The sequence below is a fragment of the Neofelis nebulosa genome, chromosome 18 (assembly GCF_028018385.1).
Source record: "Neofelis nebulosa isolate mNeoNeb1 chromosome 18, mNeoNeb1.pri, whole genome shotgun sequence".
Classification (NCBI taxonomy): Eukaryota; Metazoa; Chordata; class Mammalia; order Carnivora; family Felidae; genus Neofelis; species Neofelis nebulosa.
In genome coordinates this window covers 36,094,216-36,111,262 of record NC_080799.1, presented here as the reverse complement: position 1 = coordinate 36,111,262, position 17,047 = coordinate 36,094,216, and the positions used below count along the sequence as shown (strand labels likewise).

The 17,047-nt window shown below is 55.9% G+C and overlaps 1 protein-coding gene across 15 annotated transcripts in view; it reads left to right on the top strand.

Moving 5' to 3' along the window:
• Positions 1–17,047, top strand: part of CLEC16A (C-type lectin domain containing 16A) — a 200,298-nt gene that overhangs the window by 165,520 nt on the left and 17,731 nt on the right. For 2 of the 15 annotated variants that reach the window (XM_058710684.1, XM_058710683.1), the window contains exons 22-23: positions 13,758–13,866; positions 14,287–14,437. The exons of 11 other annotated variants lie outside the window; for them this stretch is intronic. In XM_058710684.1, coding sequence (XP_058566667.1) covers positions 13,758–13,866; positions 14,287–14,307 — 130 coding nt within the window. In that variant the 3' untranslated portion in view covers positions 14,308–14,437. Of the gene's footprint in view, positions 1–13,757; positions 13,867–14,286; positions 14,438–17,047 lie in introns of those variants that run through there. 2 more of the 15 variants (XM_058710686.1, XM_058710685.1) reach the window with 1 other exon arrangement.

Sequence of the window (17,047 nt, the reverse complement as noted above, 5' to 3'; positions counted from 1 at the left end):
TTAAAAGCTACCACCGTTTGGACGTCCACTATATGCCAGAAGGTGGATGCCACCGTGCTGTTTAAACCATGCTCCAGCCCTCCCAGGGCGTTCTTGCCGTGAGGAGGTTTGGGGCACATGCCCTGGAGTTAGCCTACCCAGCTTTTTTGGCACTGACCCATTGCTGTCAGGAAGTTCTGGAAGGCTCCCTGAGCCTCAGTTTCTTCTTCTATAAAATGGGGCTCCTGATAGAACCTGCCTCCCAAGGGCGGGAGCTTGGCCCAGGGCACCTGTGAGGTGCCTCACGATGCCCCAGTAAGTAACCGTCGCTGACATCGAAGAGGAGAGGCCGGGGCCCTGAGGGCTAGAGCACCCTGGCCGAGTTGTGCCCTCGATGGGGGGGGGGGGTGGGGGGGGGGGTGGGCGCAGTGCGGGCCAGGACTTTGGGCCTCCTGGCCGGGGCTCTCGCCCCTTGCAGGGCAGCTGGCCCAGCCCCTACGGGTCACTCACAGCTGTTCTGGCTGGTGCTCTGGGGCTCTGCCAGCCGAGGGGGCTTCCGGGTGCCCGCCCTGCTAGAGCCGCCAAAGCCAGGGCCACCTGAGCCACCGCGCATCTCCCAGCCATTGCGCACGGAGCACCCCTTGCAGCTCCGTTCCCGTCTTCGTGCAGCTGGCAGCCTATGGGGGGGAGGCAGACGTACACATGGGGCGTCCCTGTTCCACAGGTCACTGGGAGGGGGCGTTCGCTGACGGGCGAGCCACCTAGAGGCCCATTGCCATCTGCTCGTGAGGATTGCGCTGTCCCCGCGAGGTGTGTAGCTAGCACCATAGGGTTGGGAAGGCCTTTCCCACCGGCACTCCCAGTAACGCCCTGAGGACAGGGGAAGGGGGAAGCTGAGTCCCGAGAGGCAAGGTGACCGTCCGGGTCGTACCTCCAAGAAGCCGCAGCGTGCTTTGCCATCGTCAGGTGGAAAGGTCTGCGTGGCTTGGGCACCACGGAAGAGCGTTTCCTGTGGCTCACCATGTCACCAGCATCTGGCCAGGTGTCTCCACGATGGGGATCACAACCGCCTGGGGAGGAGGAAGGCCCTGTTACTATCCCTGCTTAACGTGTGAGGGATGTGAGGCCCAGAGAGGTTAAGTCACTTGCCCCGGGTCACACAGTGGTCCCGGGTGCTGCCGAAACCCACTCCTTGGCCACCTCACCCCCGCGGCCTACTCAGTCCCCTGTCCTGGGATCCTCCTCGGGGCCCGGGGACCTGAAGAAATCCTTAGGCTTGCCTTGGCACAGCCACGTTTGAAAGCCGGGAGGCCATGTTCTCAACTTCAGCCTTTCACACGTGGTCCCTGAGCTGTCTTCGCTCCCGGGCCGGGAAGGGTTTTCTGAGCACGCCTGTCGAGGCGCGCTGATAATTCAGGCCCGAGATGCCTCCGCTTGGCTGGCAGCACTAAGTGGTTGTCTAGGCTTCCCCGGGCCAGTTGACATCTGCCCAGTAGGTGTGAGGCATTAACAGCTTATTCTCCTGCTTTTCGCAGCCTGGGCTGGCTCTCCGCCAGAACGCTTCAAAGTAACAATAATAAGGCACCGACCTGCAGTGGGAAACGCTTATGCACCAGCTGAACACAGGGGCCCCTGCAACGGAGATTTAAGGTCTGCTAGTCAGGGAAGAGTTTGGCGACCTTCCGGAAGGTTCTAGGGCTGGCCCTGTGTGTAGCTCAGCTCTTCAGTGATGTGAGTTTGGGGAGTTCTGCATCTCGTTGCCATCATGGCTCCCCAAAGATGGGCTTCTGTGGAAGGCCATGAAGTTCACCTTTTCATGTATTCTGTTGTTCAGGCTGCGTGCACCGAGCGTCTGCTGTGTGGCAGGTGCTGGGCTTGGGTTTGAGGTAACAGCCAGGAGCCTACCAGACACCCCTGGCCCTGCCACACGGAGCTCGCAGTCTGGTAAAAAGAACAGGCCTTATTCATCCGTTTGTACCAGTAAATGATTAGCCACTGCTAGGGAGCCTGCGGGGATCAGGGAGGCTTCCCTGGGTACGTGGTGGGGGCTGAGGGCGGGAGGATTCCTTGGAGCAAACTGGATGGGCGGGGACGAGGCGTTCCAGGCAGGGGACAGCGTGTGCAGGGGAGCTAAGCACAGAGTGAGGGCGCTCCCCGGCTCCCATCACTGTGACAGAGGCCAGGCTCCCCATTGCTGCTGCCATCGATGGGCCACCTTTTGTGCTTCGAACTCTGTACCAGGCCTGCTCCGTGGGATCGTTATCTCGCCTTGTGAGCCTAGGGAGCGGCAGGCTTACGCTCACTTTGCAGTCAAAGTTTCCTCAGCCTGGGGGGGTTACCTGGACTTGCACAGCAGGTCAGCGTCCCCAGCGCCCGCCTACCTCCGCCTGACCCCAGCCCGCGCCCTTGCCGGGCTCCCTCTTCTCCACGTCCTGGTTGTTACTCTTCCTCCCTGTCGTGTGTTATCGCTCATGTGGCTTAGAGGCCTGCCGGAAGGATCAGGATCCCGTGGCCAACAGGCCCATTGGGCGAGAATTCTAAGTTCCCGACCTCTAATTCGCAAACAGCTGGAAGCCCAAAACCATACTTTGCAAGTGCGTCCTATCCCTGGCGCTCAGCACTTTTTCAGCAAACCCCTCAGCTTGGCTCCGGACCCCGCTCCATCGAGCTTAGAGGAAGCACCCCCCTGAGCCTTGGTCAGGACTGCATCACACACAAGGCACAGCAGTGCCTTCCCCAAGGAGCGGAGAGAGAGGCCCAGCGCTCCGGGCGGCGTCGGGGGCGTCCCTCCAGCCTCAGGTTGGAGAGTGGCCTCGTTCTGCTGTGGCCAGAGGCAGCGGGGCCTGCTCAGCTCGGCCTGGCCTTTGGGGCAGCTCCTTGCTCTGCGGGCAGGTGGGCCTGTCCAGCTGGGTGGTCAGGAAGTCAGCCGCCTAGGACACCCTCACTCAGCTGGAGAGGCCCACGGGACCGGCCCTTGTGGTTTCCTGGGGGCAGCAGCACAGCCTTTTAGCAGCATGGAGTCCCGCCCTGGCTACGCGTTTCTAGAATCGCCTTGAGAGCATTTGAAAAGCCCCCGTGTCCATGCCAGGTGCAGCCCAGTTAAAGTGAGGAGAGGGTCACTGGTGTTTTGTGAGGCTCCCTGACTTGTTCTAAAAGCCCTCCGGTCTTGAGAACGCTGTAAGAGATGAAGGCATCTCACTGAATTTCTCTCAGGTGGCTTTACAAGAGAGTCTGGGCGACCCCTGGGGTGAAATGCCGTGGCCTGATTGTCATTTCTTTAATCCGCCCATCCTCACCGCACTCTTACCGCTGGCTTGTGTGGCATGGGACCCACCGTGACCGAGGTCCCTCCTGCGTAGATCTGATGCACCCCTGTTACCAGCTCTGTCACCTGTAGCACAGAGATGGATTGACGGCCTGGAGAGCGGGGCTTGTGTCCATACCGGCTCTCTCCCATCAGAGCAGCGAGTGAGGGCTGCCCGGGCCTTCAGAGTTTGGGAGCAGATACATCTGCTGCCCTGGGCCCGGTTTCAGGAGAGGCCGGTGTTCATCACACTTCCAGGACACCTGTCGGGCTCTCAATACACAGTCTGAGCCTCACTGCAATGGTGTGGGAGCCCCACAGGGGCATCCTGGGCAGATGGCAGGCTCTGGGCTGTGAAAACCGTGGTACGCGTGTGGGTCCCGCAAGCAGCCTGACATGTGTGGGGCAGGAGATGAGGCCACCTGGGAATGACCTCCTGCGCAGGGTTGACCATCTTGGACTTCATCAGCGAGGCCACGGGGGCCGCTCATGGGCTCCAAGTCGGGGAAGGAGGGCGTGGGTGTTTACGGCTGCCCTCCGAACTGACCAGGGCTCCCACAGCCCTGGGAGCGGGAAGACCGTCATTCCCAGGGATCGGCCCCAGGCTGGGCTGCCCATGGGATCTGATGACCTATACTTAGCTGGAAAGAAGCAGCCGCTGGAAACAAGTTCTCACACAGAGCACTCATGCACTCCAGGGCTAAAGCTCACCCGGCCTGTTAGCGCATCTCACCTCAGAAATGTGGTCAGAATCCAGTCCCTCCCACCCCTGTACCCATCTCCTAGGCTGGGGTTGGCTCACTTTTCTTAAAGGGCCAGGCAGTCAATATTTTAGGCTTTGCCGGCCACGCGGTCTTTGTCACAGCCTGACTGCCTTTGCAGCCAAAGCACCTTGTATAATATGTAAATGAGCAGGTGTGGCCACTTCCAGTGAAACTTCACTTAGAAAAACAGGCCCATTGCCTGATTTGGGATTTGGCCTGCAGGATGTTGTTTGCTGACTCCTGACCTTGGCCTTCACAATCTCTGCCTCTTCAGTATGTTCCCAGCACCATAGCTAGAAAGATCCTTTTCAGGTATAAGTCAGATCATGTGTGTCTTCTGCCTAAATCCATCACTGGCTCCCATTTCACTCGAAAGACAAACTCCTTACAGTGGCCCCCGGGGTCCCACACAATCTAGACCCTCTAGACCTCACCCCTCTCCACTGTCCCCCTGACAGACTCCAGGGTGGCCACAGGAGCCTGTGGCCGGGCATGCCCTGCTTTCCATCCCCTGCACTGAGCACTGTCGTCCCAGGTACCTGTGTGGCTCTGTCCTCACTGCCTTAGGATTGTTCCCCAGACTTCTCTGTCTCCGGGCTCTTCCTGAGCAGCCTGTGCACATCACAGCCCTGCCCTACTCCCGGCACTCCAGGTACCCCTGTCCCGCTCAGTTCTCGTCAGAACACTCATTTCCTCCCAGTGTCTTCCCTTTCTTCATTGTCTGCCTACCCCGCACCCCGCCCTTCCCCAGCCCATTATTGAACTGTAGCTCCAAGAGAGCCGACACTGTGTTTTGTTTTCTGCTAATTGCCCAGCTCCTGGAGCTTCACTGGGATGGGGTACCATACAGATGGTGCTTGGGAAGTCCTGGACGGGTGGGTGGGTAGATGGATGGATGGGCAGGTGGGTGGATGGATACATGGAAGGATGCATGGGATGGGTGGGTGGGTGTACGGAGAGGAAGAGAGAGAGATTGACGGATGGATGGAACCACCAAATCTTCAATACCCCCTTTACGTGCTAGACATTGTTCACTGTGGACCCAGGGGTATGCTGAACAGACCAGTCCCCTTTGGAGCTCCCAGGCCCCGAGGATCCCGTAGATGCCAAACATGGCCAGGGCCCTGAAGGCATCAGCTGAGAGCTAGGATACTATGCCACAAAGGGATCCGACCGGGACAGAGAGTCCAGGAAAGCATCTCCAAGGGAGGGTTGTTGACCTGGGAGGAAGTGGAGAAGCAGAGCTGGGCAGGAATCCATCCCAGACAGGAGGCCACACAGACGGGAGAGCTGTTGACGCCTGGGCCCACAGGCTGCCCAGATCCCCAAAGAATGAAAACAATGCTGTCCGGGTGATAGCCTGCCACCAGTTTGGGCACAGAATTCCCCTCTGTTGTCACTTTCCGCCCTGGCCAGATGAGAGTCGTGCCGAGTCTGGCCCTATTTCCCAGGAAGGTGCCTGGTCCTTCCCAGCACGTCTCTTTCCGTGTGAGTGGGAGGTATTTTGCAAGGTTCATTCAGCGGAGCTGGGGGTACATGTGTTCGTAACCCCCTTGCTACAAGTCATAATCGTAACTAGTTAGAAGGGGGCGGTGTAGTGGGATTGCACATTTCTGTGAGTAGACTAAAAGTCACCGGATTGTACCTTGAAAATGCGTAGATTGTCCAGTGTGTGAAGTATGGCTTGGTAAAGCTGTCGTATTTTTTAAAACAGTTCTAAACTACTCAGGCTGTCCCAAAGCTGTCATCGTTCTCTAAAGACCAGGTTCTCTCATTTGCATCCTAGTTTCATCATAAAATGGTCCAGTTTATGCAGCATTTTCCTTAAAGTGGTCCAGATATTGGATATTGGGGGGGGGGGGGGGGGGCGGATTGGAACGCACAACACAGGAATAATCTGGAAACCTTGATGCAATCCAGACTCACCTGGCACCCTCCCTCTTCCCTAAAATTTGCCTTTTTTTTCCAATTACTTTTGACTTTGAAGAAAATACTCCGCTCTTACTGGTAAAATAGCCTCTGTTCCCTTTCCTTTCCTGTAAATTATGAGATAAGTTTGTATTTCATACCTTTCCAGAAATCTCTATTGTTTGTGGTCTGACCTCAGAAGCAAGACTTCTGGGAAAGAAAGTAGGTATTAGAATCACCGCTTCGAGCATTTGTCGAAAATCTCTGAAGTGGCCAGCAGTTTGTGTTACGTGTTTGAGATAGAAAACAGGTGAACACCACCTGTTCGTCGCTCAGGAGTCGCTTCCTGGTGCCGGCAGACGAAACGTCGGCCACTCTGTCCAGCTCCTCCAGGGACTTTTTAAAAAGATGATCCCTCGGGGCGCCTGGGTGACCCAGTCGGCTGAGCGTCCGACTTGGGCTCAGGTCACAATCTTGAGGTTCGTGGGTTCGAGCCCCGCGTCGGGCTCTGTGCCGACAACTCGGAGCCCGGAGCCTGCTTCGGATTCTGTGCCTCCCTCTCTCTCTCTGCCCCGCCCCGTTCATGCTCTGTCTCTCTCTGTCTCAAAAATAATAAACATCTTTTTAAAGCTTATTACAAATCGGATCCCAAAGGCTGAGAGATGATTAGGGCTAGTGGCAGAAAGGGGTGAAGGTTGTCCGGAGACAAATGCTCAGAGCCGTGGCTGGTGCTACCATCTAGTGGGGCCGGCTTCCATGTGGCAAGCAGTTGGTACACGCCAGTGCCTGTGCTAAGCGTGGCTCTGTGCACGTCTGCCACGCGTGAGGTGGGGATTGCCTTCTCCTACTGCACCCAGGGAAACGGCGACTCAAGGCCGCACAGGCCATCCGCAGCAGGCTGGGATTTGAACCCACCTGTCTCCACAGCCCTGCACTCTGTTTCCCTGGCTGTACCCCGGCACTGAGTGCCCCCCTCCCGGCCAGCACTCGTCCTGCCCGGCCTCCCCCTGGAGGATGGCCGGGCGAGCACAGCAGTCTTGGAGGGTCAAGAATGTGCGCAATGTGAACCCCGCTGGCACCCTACCTGCCCCCCGGTGCGGCGACAGACTGAAATGCCCCTTCTCCATGACAGGCGATGTGCCCTTCACAGGCCCAGAGGGGCCCAAAAGACACAGTCCGGCAGTTCCGTCTGGGATGTGCTTCTGTCCAAAGAAGTGCTCTCACGATTATTTATTAATTGTGGCAGGGAAGAAAAAAAACAGAATAGAGTTTCCTGGAAGGGGATAAAAGTTCAATATGATAAACTCCCGAAAAGCAATCAAAGGCCAACGAGGGCAGAAAAATAAAGGACAGAGAGAGTAAGTGAGATGATGAATCAAAGTGGCCGGGGTGTGAGCAGCCCCCCGGGGAGGGGCCGTGTCTTGCGGTGATGGAGGCACGCAGAGTCTCTGAGCAGGAGCGACCTGGGGGCGGTGGTGACGGCGGGTCCCAGAGCTGCCCTTCGAGGCCGCCAAGGCCCTGGGGATGAGCTGCCGATGACAGAGAGGGACGGGGCCGGTCACCAGTCGGCTGTCCTGCCTTCGCCGCAGGCCCGCTCTGTTCATGTGTGCGCTCGTATCTGAACGTGGAGGATTATCGATGCAAACCGTAGAGGGACAGGAAGAAAAAAAACCCCACAGTCCTGCCGCCCGAGAGAAACGCATTGTAAATATTTCCGCTTTCTTCCCATCTGTGTCTTCTCTTTTTTCCCTGATTTTTAGCCACCCGAGAAATACATGAGTGGATTCTTCATTAAAAAAAAAAAAAAAAAGAAGAAGAAGAAAAAATCATATCATTACAAATGGGACTTAAATCCCCTTTAAATACTCTTCCCTGTTCCCACCCTTCCCCAGACATCCCACGGTTTGGCTTCTCTCCTTCCAGAGCCTTCTGTGTGCCGTTGCCCATAACCTTCTCTGCAATTCTGAAGCCCAAACAGCACTGGGGGAAAAAAAAGATTTTTCCTAACTCACTTGGTGGCGGAATCTGCCTTGAACTATTTGTGAGTTATTTGTAAGAGTCGCAGATGCCATTTATTGTGAACACATGTGTTTTATTTCTTGCAGAAATGCAATATTTGGGGCTTTGGCTGCCTGAGACCAGCCAAGGGTGTGACTTAACGTATATGTGTGTGCCACATGGCCCTGTAACCCTTAAAGATTCTAAGTTTTAAAACACATCTGGCCTGTGGCGCCTGGGTGGCTTCGTCGGTTAAGCTGTTTCAGCTCAGGTCATGATCTCATGGCTTTGTGGGTTCAAGCCCCGCATGGAGCTCTGTGCTGGCAGAGCCTGCATGGGATTCTCTCTCCGTCTCTCTGTCCCTCCTCTCCTCTTCTCTCTCTCTCTTTCTCTCTCTCAAAATAAATAAAAACTAACTAAATAAATAAAAACATGTCTGGCCTCAAGGATTTAGGATAAGAAGTCATGGATCTGTAATTGTCTTATGCTGTGGGTTCACCCCCCCCCCAACTTTTTCTTAAACCTGAAAATAATTCTAATCCTGATTATCCTTCTGCAACTTAATTTTCGGACACCACTGTGAGTAAAAAGCTTTCCGTGTCAGTGGGTACAGATTTTGCTCATTCCTTTCCCTGGCCGTGCAGTGTGGGTGCGGGGGTGTCTTTGGGCGTTGGGTCATTTCTAGATTTTCACTCTCCCGGGCAGCGCTGCTGTGGGCATCCTCGGATGCACCTCTCTGTGCACACGTGCAGCCCAGGATCAGAGCTGCTGGGTTGTGGGGTTTTGTTCTTAACACCATCGCTGTCATGGCAGAATCACGTCCCCCGTCTGGCGTTTTGCTGGCCGGCAGTCTCGTTGCTCCTTGGCTCCTGCAAGGGTCACCCCGATGTGTGCCTTCGTCTTCCCACGCAGCTGTCCCCGGCACAGCTCTGTGTCCACGCCGTCCCTTTTCCTAAGGCATTAGAGCCCACCCCTTAAGACCCCGTCTCAACTACTCCTGTCTGCGGATGACCTCGTTTCCAAATAAGGCCACGTTCTGAGGAATAAGGGCTTCAGCATGAGGATTTGGGGGGAGACACAGTTCAACTCTTGACGGTCTGAAGTTTAGCCGAAATTGACCTAGCCAGGCCATTTACACTGGCTGCTTAGGTCGTTTCTGGTGCACTATGCCTCGCTCTGTGATGACCTCCCTTGTACAGAAATCTTTGTCCACGCTTTCGGTTACTCCTTTGGAAACTGCTTCTTAGAGTCCGCGAGAATGTCCCTGTTGAAGGCTCCTGACAATGCCTTGCCAGGTTGCTGTCCAGAAAGCGGAGTGGGGCAAGGGGTGCCCAGCTGCCCACACCTGTACCCCACACTTGCGCTCAGCGCGGCTCTCCAGACAGGCCAGCCGCATGGTGCCTCCAGGCAGAACCGTCCTCCCAGCACGCATGCGCCTGCCTGCCGGCCTGGCCGCGTACGTTCCTCTGTCCAGCCTCATTTCTATTTTATTTCTTACTCCTGCCAAAAAGAGAGTCCACAGGTTAACAGCAAAACAGAAGCCGGAGCTCAAAGTGTCTGTTTAGGGCATGTTCTCTTGCAACCGCATATAGGGAATAAAGATTTCAGAAATACTGGGCTTTCTGGGCATCAGGCACTAAATCAATCAGTGACATTTCACTCACAGGGCAGCTTGCCAAGCCAGACCAGGAGAGAGAAGTAAGTTCTCTGGTTTAGTTCAGCCCGCGAAGCCCACGGCAGCCTCCGTCGTCCCGCTGCTTCGAAAGGCAATCCAATAATGAGCACTCAGCCGCTTTGGGGGGGCAGGGGCCGGCCAGGGAGGGGGTCCTCTAGAGCCATTGAAAGCCAGCCAACCCGATGGCTTTTCGGGGTAGATTGGGAGAGCTGGGGTAAAGAACTCGGGGAGCCGGGGCCTTGATTCACAGGGACTTCAGAGAGTGAGGCAGCAGAGGAACCCTTAGGAGACCTGGGGGCTTGGTGTCCATGGTGACCAAAGGGACAGGCAGGGCTGGGTGCTTGAGCGCTCCCAGCTGCGAGGGAGCGTTGCAAGACAGACGCTTCACTCAGCAAGGCCGGGCCGGCGTTGCTCTCGCCAGCTTCGTGCAGAGACCAGAGAGCAGGATGCAGGGAAGGATAAATTTAGCCAGCATTTCAGGGGAAAACATCGATCTCAAATGTAGTACTGTCTTTTAAAAGAAAGTGGAAGCCGTAGGCCGGTCATTTGGGACAATTTCACTTGAACAGATAAAAGCCCAAGAACAGCGACTGCTTGCAACCAGCTCACCCCGCGGGCAGCTCCAAAGGAGGGCGGCCGCTCTCCGCACGGGCGTGACGGATGGCCCGCCCTGGCCCCCCTTTGTTTGTTCCCAAGAAAAGGTGCTGCCTTGTTTTATGGAAAGATTTTATTTAGGTTTATCTTTCCAGTCCCGAAGGTTCCTCTTCGCAAGGAGTGACGCCGGGCCCGGCTCTTGAGTTTTCTGGCGGCGGGCCCAGACTGCTGACATCTGATGTGCTTTGTGTCACTACCAGCCTCCCTCCCCGTGTCTCATAGCTGAGCAAAGGACATCCAGTAGCTGTAGACAGATTTTTTTGTTTTAAACCGGGCACTTCGGACATTGGCACGGTGGGCGCTGTTCCTACCTAGGTGAGGCCGAGGGAGCCACAGGGTCCCAAATAATAGATCGCCTGTGCGAGTGACGTTGGTGCAGCCTCACTTGTGCGGTGGCCGCAGCATCTTCCGCACTGCCTCGCTCTGACACTGCTCCCTTGTTGGGAAGGGGAAAAAAAGTCCGGTCTGTCAATATTTGGGGCACTAATCATCTGCATTCGGGCGCCAGGGGTCATTGAAAGGCTGAGACGTTTCCAGGAATTCATGGCTCTAAAAACAAGCTGACCGTAAAGGATTTCCAGCGAGGATATGAAAGAAAAAAAACCCAAATCTCAGCCCCACCCCCACTCGCCCGCCCCGAGCACTGTCCACTGGGTCATGGATTCTTGGGAAGAAGTGAGATCGAGGCGCACAGTGATGTGTGGGTCCCACTTAATAATGAATGTGGAGGAAGGAGAAGGAGGATGTTCAATATTTAAACATTTCAGAGCGCTTCATTTGGTTTGCCAGTTAGTGCCCTCCGCCTGCTTCCTGGACGGGTCCTGTGAAACCCGGGCGCCCTTTGCCTGTGTCCACAGCCAGGCTCTGACACCGGGGCCCCACACGGGAGGGAGACGAAACCTCTGCTAAGCAACCTATTCCCGCGGGACGTCTTCTCGTTTGCTGTTGGCTTTCTGAAAGGAAGAGGGAAGACCGCGGGAGAAGTGGGGCTTCGATGAATCCTGGGGTACCCGTGAGGAGTTTCTTAAGCTTGAAGGTCATCTCTGGAGTTGTCATAATTGCCCCATTTCAGCTCCTCTTAGAGCTGACTCATGTTAACACAAATTTTGTGCTCGGGCTCTTACCTCTAACAAAAAGGCTCAGCAGTGAGACCCCGTGCTCACGTTTAGGAGATGTCTATCCAGTGTACCTACTAGATAAGTTCCTTAAAAGTTGCCTAGAATGCAGAATTCTGTGAATCAATTCCTTTTTTCTTCTCGACACACATTATGTGAAAGGAAAAGCATTCCTTTGGCGGGGGGAGGAAAAAAACATTTGGCCCCAAGACATAATAAAATCATGCTTAAGGATGCAGCAAACTTTAAAGTCTCTTAGTTAAAGGAAATCAATACTTTTATGATGAAATATTAATAATACTAAAAAAAAAATAAGTGAAAACTACAAATGCAGAATAGCCTGGGTGATTTCAGCGTCGAACACATTAGCTTAGCATTTGCAGGGAAGCACAAAGAGAAAGCGGGGCAAGTGGGGCCCGTCAGAGAAGCCCCCTCCAAGGCCTCGCAAGCCCCCTTGCCCGGAGCTTTCTGTTGAGAAGACACACGCCCCCTTAAGTGCCAAGATCATTTCCAAGCGTTTTTTGGAAGCAGTTGCCTTTTAGAAACGAAAAGATGACTGTAAGCTGGGGAGGGAGCACGCGTGTGCGTGCACCGACACACAGACCTACACACGGACGTACACGGGATGTGATGGGGACCGAGGAACAGAGATCCGGGGAAAGCCACTCGTTTGGAGGCCCAGGTGGCTGTCGCCTCCCCTTCCTCCCGTGAGTGTTTCCCAGCGCACATCTTTCAAAAGGACACTTGCGTTCAGCTCCACCTAAGCAAAGACAGAACACAGGCACGCATGTCTTAAACCCAAACGTGACCGATGAGATTCTAAGGCTCCTGATGAAAATAACAAGAATCCCATCCTCTTATCTACGGTTTGCATATACATCTCTTGAACTTTGTCTTCATTGACTCCTAAGATCTTTGGTCACAACTGAGCACAGGAGGAAGAAGCTTGCTTTGTGTCGTGCCGTTTTCTCTAGAGAGCCAAGAGACATACCCCCCGCGGGTAAGGAAAGACACACAGACACGGGAGGGGCACCTGGGTGGCTCAAAGCGTCCGACTTTGGCTCAGGTCGTGAGCCCCGCGTCAGGCTCTGTGCTGACAGCTCAGAGCCTGGAGCCTGCTTCAGGTTCCATGTCCCCCTCTGTCTCTGCCCCTCCCCTGCTCACACTCCGTCTGTCTCTCTCTCTCAAAAAAAACAAAATAAACATTAAAAAAAATTTTTTTATGTAAAAAGGAAAAAAGAAAAGACACACAAAGATGAAAATCCTCAATTCTTGCCTCATTGGACCCGAGGTCTAGGTGCGACGCATGTCCGTTAAGTAATCAGAACGGCCAGCACCACCTGAACACGTGACCTGTGTCAACGCATTCGGCCAGGTGTGCTGCTGTCACCCCCTTGACACGGGAGCGCACACCGGCCTGCAGCGTGAAGCGGCCCCCCTGTACTCGCACGTCCGCGTGGGGTGGCCAGACCCTGGGCGCTTTCTCCACCCTGTGCCCCGTGCCCCGTGCCCGGAGTGGGACCTACGGGCCCAGAGCCAAGCGTGTGATCTCGAGGCTCCTCCCTCGCGGATGACAGAGCTGTGTGCACAGCTGCCCGCTTGCCTGTGTCCCGCGGGTGTGCCGCGACAGAAGCCGATAAAGTCCCTGTCCACTCGAGGACCTGGGTTATGGCTTTTGAAGATTGTTCTGGGCCCCCTTCCACCGCGATCTCTGTACGGCTCTGGACACACTGATTCTGTCGGACTCGCGTACTTGGAGAGAGTGTCTCCAGTTCTTTTTGTAGATGACGTGGAACGGGACGTCGTCATCTGCTGGTGGGGCCCAACCCCGATCCGTTAAATCACCCGGTAGGAGGGGCTTTGGTGACGTGGCCCGGCTGCAGAAGTTAACCACCCGACTCTGTGGAGCCCGGGTCCTCGCAAAGTGCACGCGCCAACGGGGCCGCGGGTGTGGGGCTCTGCTTTGGGAGCGTATTTATTAAGTCTGTGCCGAGGGCACGCGCCTTCTGCAGAAGACCCACACGTATTCCCTGGCCCCTGTGCACACCGCCACTCTGTAGAACACACGAGGCGGGCATGCACGTCGGCGTGGCCCTAACCCTGCTGTGGCCCGAGCGCACAGAGCACGGCTGGGGAGACGAACAATTCGGCAGAAAGAACCAGGCGCTCCCAAGGCTGGCGAGAGCCGCGGTGGGGGGGTAGGGGGGGAGGCATCCTTTGCCAGCAAGGTGACCCACCCCTGCCCTGGCCAGTGGCTCCAGCTTCTGCCCCATCGGGCGCTGGGACTGCAGGAGTCAGGGGTCGGTGACCCCTCCGCCCTGACAACTGTCTAATCCGCCTCCCTCTCCCTGCTCTTTCAGCCCTGGTTCCTGCCTTAGTAGAGAGGCAGTCGAGATGGCCACTGCTGAGTTTTCTAATGCCTTTGCTGAGAGAGTGTTGGGGAGCTCTCTGCTTGCTAATGTACAGACGGTAATACCACCGGAAAGGGCAGGGGGCTGGGCGCGGCGGGGGCCCAGGCCTCGGGAATGAAGTCCAAGTCCTGGCAGCCTTCGGTTTTAAAACTCCAGAGCGAGGTGATGCCGCCATAAGAGCCTCTCAAGAGACCTAGTGCCCCCGTGCCCCCCACATGCCGCCGACCCTCCGTGGCCTGGAGAGGGTCCCATGTTCAAGACAGCGAAAAGGGTGCTGGCACAGCAAGGTGCTGGCGTTCACACGGCCCAGACGCTCCCTGGCAGCCAGGGGGCCATCGAGGCTTCGCCTCCCTGGTCGGTAGTGGCCCACTCAGGCAGGCTTCACCTGGGAGCAAAACCACTTTGAGGGCCAAGGCCGGGGCAGAGACGGCACAAAAAGAAAGCAAGATACTGAAAGGCCGTTTTTTCCTTTCTGCAGGTTTTCAAGTATAGTCCTTAGAATCCAAGAGGATTTGTCCATGGATACAAAGCTATAGGCCAAAAGATTCTGCAAGTCCCAGCTATTTTTGTACGTTGGACACGTTACCCCTTTCGATGCAACCAGAAATAAAAGTCTTGTGGCGTTTTCAGGTGCAGCCGGTCAGTGATCTAGGGGTCACGTGACCCGTGGTGCCGTTGCTCAGGCTCGGCTCAAAGGAGGTGTTAGAAATGCCCCATTTCCCAGGCTCCTGATTTGCCCCCTGGACCAGACAGGGGGTGCACATGAAGCAAATCAGAAACGGTCTCAGGGGCCTGTTGGGGGGAAGCCCGGAGATCACCCCTAAAGCCCAGAGCTTTGTGCACACACCCCTGTAGCAGAAAATCACGTGTGGTTCGTCATGAAGGGAAACCAGAAGGGTCTGTGGGCAGATTCCCGTGTCTTCCACCCTCACCTCAGAGTCCTCGCGGTAAGGGAGGGAGCTGTGGGGGACGCCCCAAGGGTCTTTCTGGCCCGCAGGGTTCTGAACCCTGCATCCGTGTTGGTAGATGCTTTCATTTTGTGTGAATTCTTTGGAAGAGCCATGGGTGGGCACCCAGGCCTGGCCTGGCCCGTTGTGGGTGTGCTACTCTTGGGCTTGAATCTGAACCCTGCCTCCTCAGTCCCCCACGCACATGCTCTTGGAAGACTTGTGGGGTAATTTGGCTTTTCTGGTGTGGCCCCCAACTCCATAGCCCCCAGCCCCCACCACCCTTGGGCGTCACTCTCCTCTTTCCGGGGGTGGGCTTCAGAGCCAGCCTCCTGAGTCCACAGTGTGGACGAGAAAGCTCCGTGTGGTCTGTCGGCCCTACCCTGTGGACTCTGGGGTCTGCCCAGGGCCCCCGGCAGGCTGAGGCTCCAAACTCAGTTCTCCTTAGCCCTCCTCCCGCCCGGACACCTGTCAGACTGCACTGGGAGGGGAAAGGGCAGAACCATCCAGGGAGGAAACCATCCAGGAACCGTCCTGGATGGAAGGAACCATCCAGGGAAGAAACTCTGCGGCGGCCATGCTTGCTGTCTTCGGTTCCATGCGTGAGGAGGTCACAAGGCATGCCGATGTGTGACCGTTTCCCAGCAACACTGGGGCGGTGAGAAAACACGAACGCTGTGTTGTGAAAACCTGTCATGAAAAGGCCAGCTGGGGGCACCTGGCCCCATGGGCCTCATTCACATTGGAGAACGCCAAAAATGCACAGGTTGCTTCTCCTGAATCGGCCCTCAGCAGGCTTCATTTTCTGCTTCTCGGTGTGGACCGAGCATGAGTAAATCTTGGCTTTTGCCAGGGCAGGCCGCTTTCCCCCTCAAAATCTTAGAGCTCTTTCCTGAAAAAGCCTGGGCCTTTGTGAGGCACAGCTTCATGAGACCGTAGTGCCCCCAAGTCACGTAGTCCGGACGCAGAATCCTCATGGCAGGTGCTCGGCCACACGTGCTCACGGCCCACACAGGTGGGGGGCACCCTTGGTTCCCTCGGCTGGGGTGGTCTGCTGCTTGTTTAAAACATGGAACTTGAATTAAGTTGTCAACGCTACTGAAAATTAGGAGGTTTTATGTAAAATCCGCATATCCAGCTTCCCCGGCAGAACAGGAAACCGCGGCCAGGCGAAGGCCAGTGCTCTCAGGCAGCGGCGGTCGGGAGGGGCTGGGGAGCTTCACTTTCCCGCTTGCTCTGGGCGCTTGACCAGTCCCTTCTGCCCCCCCCCCCCCCAACACAGCAGCCCAGTGTCCACATGATGGGTTTCTTTTCCTGACAGAAGGGAACTAGCCCACATCATAACCAAAGAAGGGAAGACAGGTGGCGGGTGGGGAGGGCCGTTCACCCTTCGAGACGGCCCCTCCTCGTTCACCGACGTTACCGGCCTGGCCCTGCCGTGCCCGGGCTTGCGGCCCGTAGCCTTCAGGCTCTGAGGGACCCGCCTGCTGTGTCTCTGAGGTTCAAAGGTAGGACCTGCACCGGTGTCCGGAAGAGCCAGCAGAAGCCCACCCCTGGCAAGGCACCCTGCAGCTGGGGCGGTTCTGCTTTTAGCTCGTGTACAGTGAGGGAGAAACGTTTGAAAAGCTCTGTGAGGTGCCATTACATTTCCAGAATGGGGCCCCATCTCCAGGCAGACAGCGGCGTCTTCCAGGAGGGGGTAGAGACAGGAACCTTGCATGCGAACCTGTGTGTCACAAGAGTGAGGTCACTGGGGAAGCTTTTCCTTGAGGTCTTGGCTCCCAGGAAGCACAGAGCCAAACAGGTGAGGTCAGCTTCCCATAGCCGGCAGCTGTTCTGGGGCACTTTTTCAGTTTCCACCTGCCTTTCAGTGGTAGACTCTCATCATTCAGTTTGTGTTTCAGTGGCTTTCAGCATTCAGTATCTATGGCATTCGGGTTTGGGTTTTAAAATCTAAGCCACCGAGGTGCCTGGGTGGCTCTGTCGGTTAAGCGTCCGACTTCAGCTCAGGTCACGATCTCGCGGTTTGTGCGTTCGAGCCTTGTGTCAGGCTCTCTGCGGTCAACACAGAGCCTGCTTGGGATTCTGTCTCTCCCTCTCTGTGCCCCACGCCACCCCACCCCTCTCTCTCTCTCTCTTTCTCTTTCTCTCAAAATAAGTAAGTCAACTTAAAAAAAATAACATAAAATCTAAGCGTCCTCAAATCCTTCCTGGAAGCAGGTAGTACGTAAGAACATCTGTAGGGGTTGAGGCAGTGGGGCGAGGCGCGTGCCATTTAGCAGAGTGCCGAAT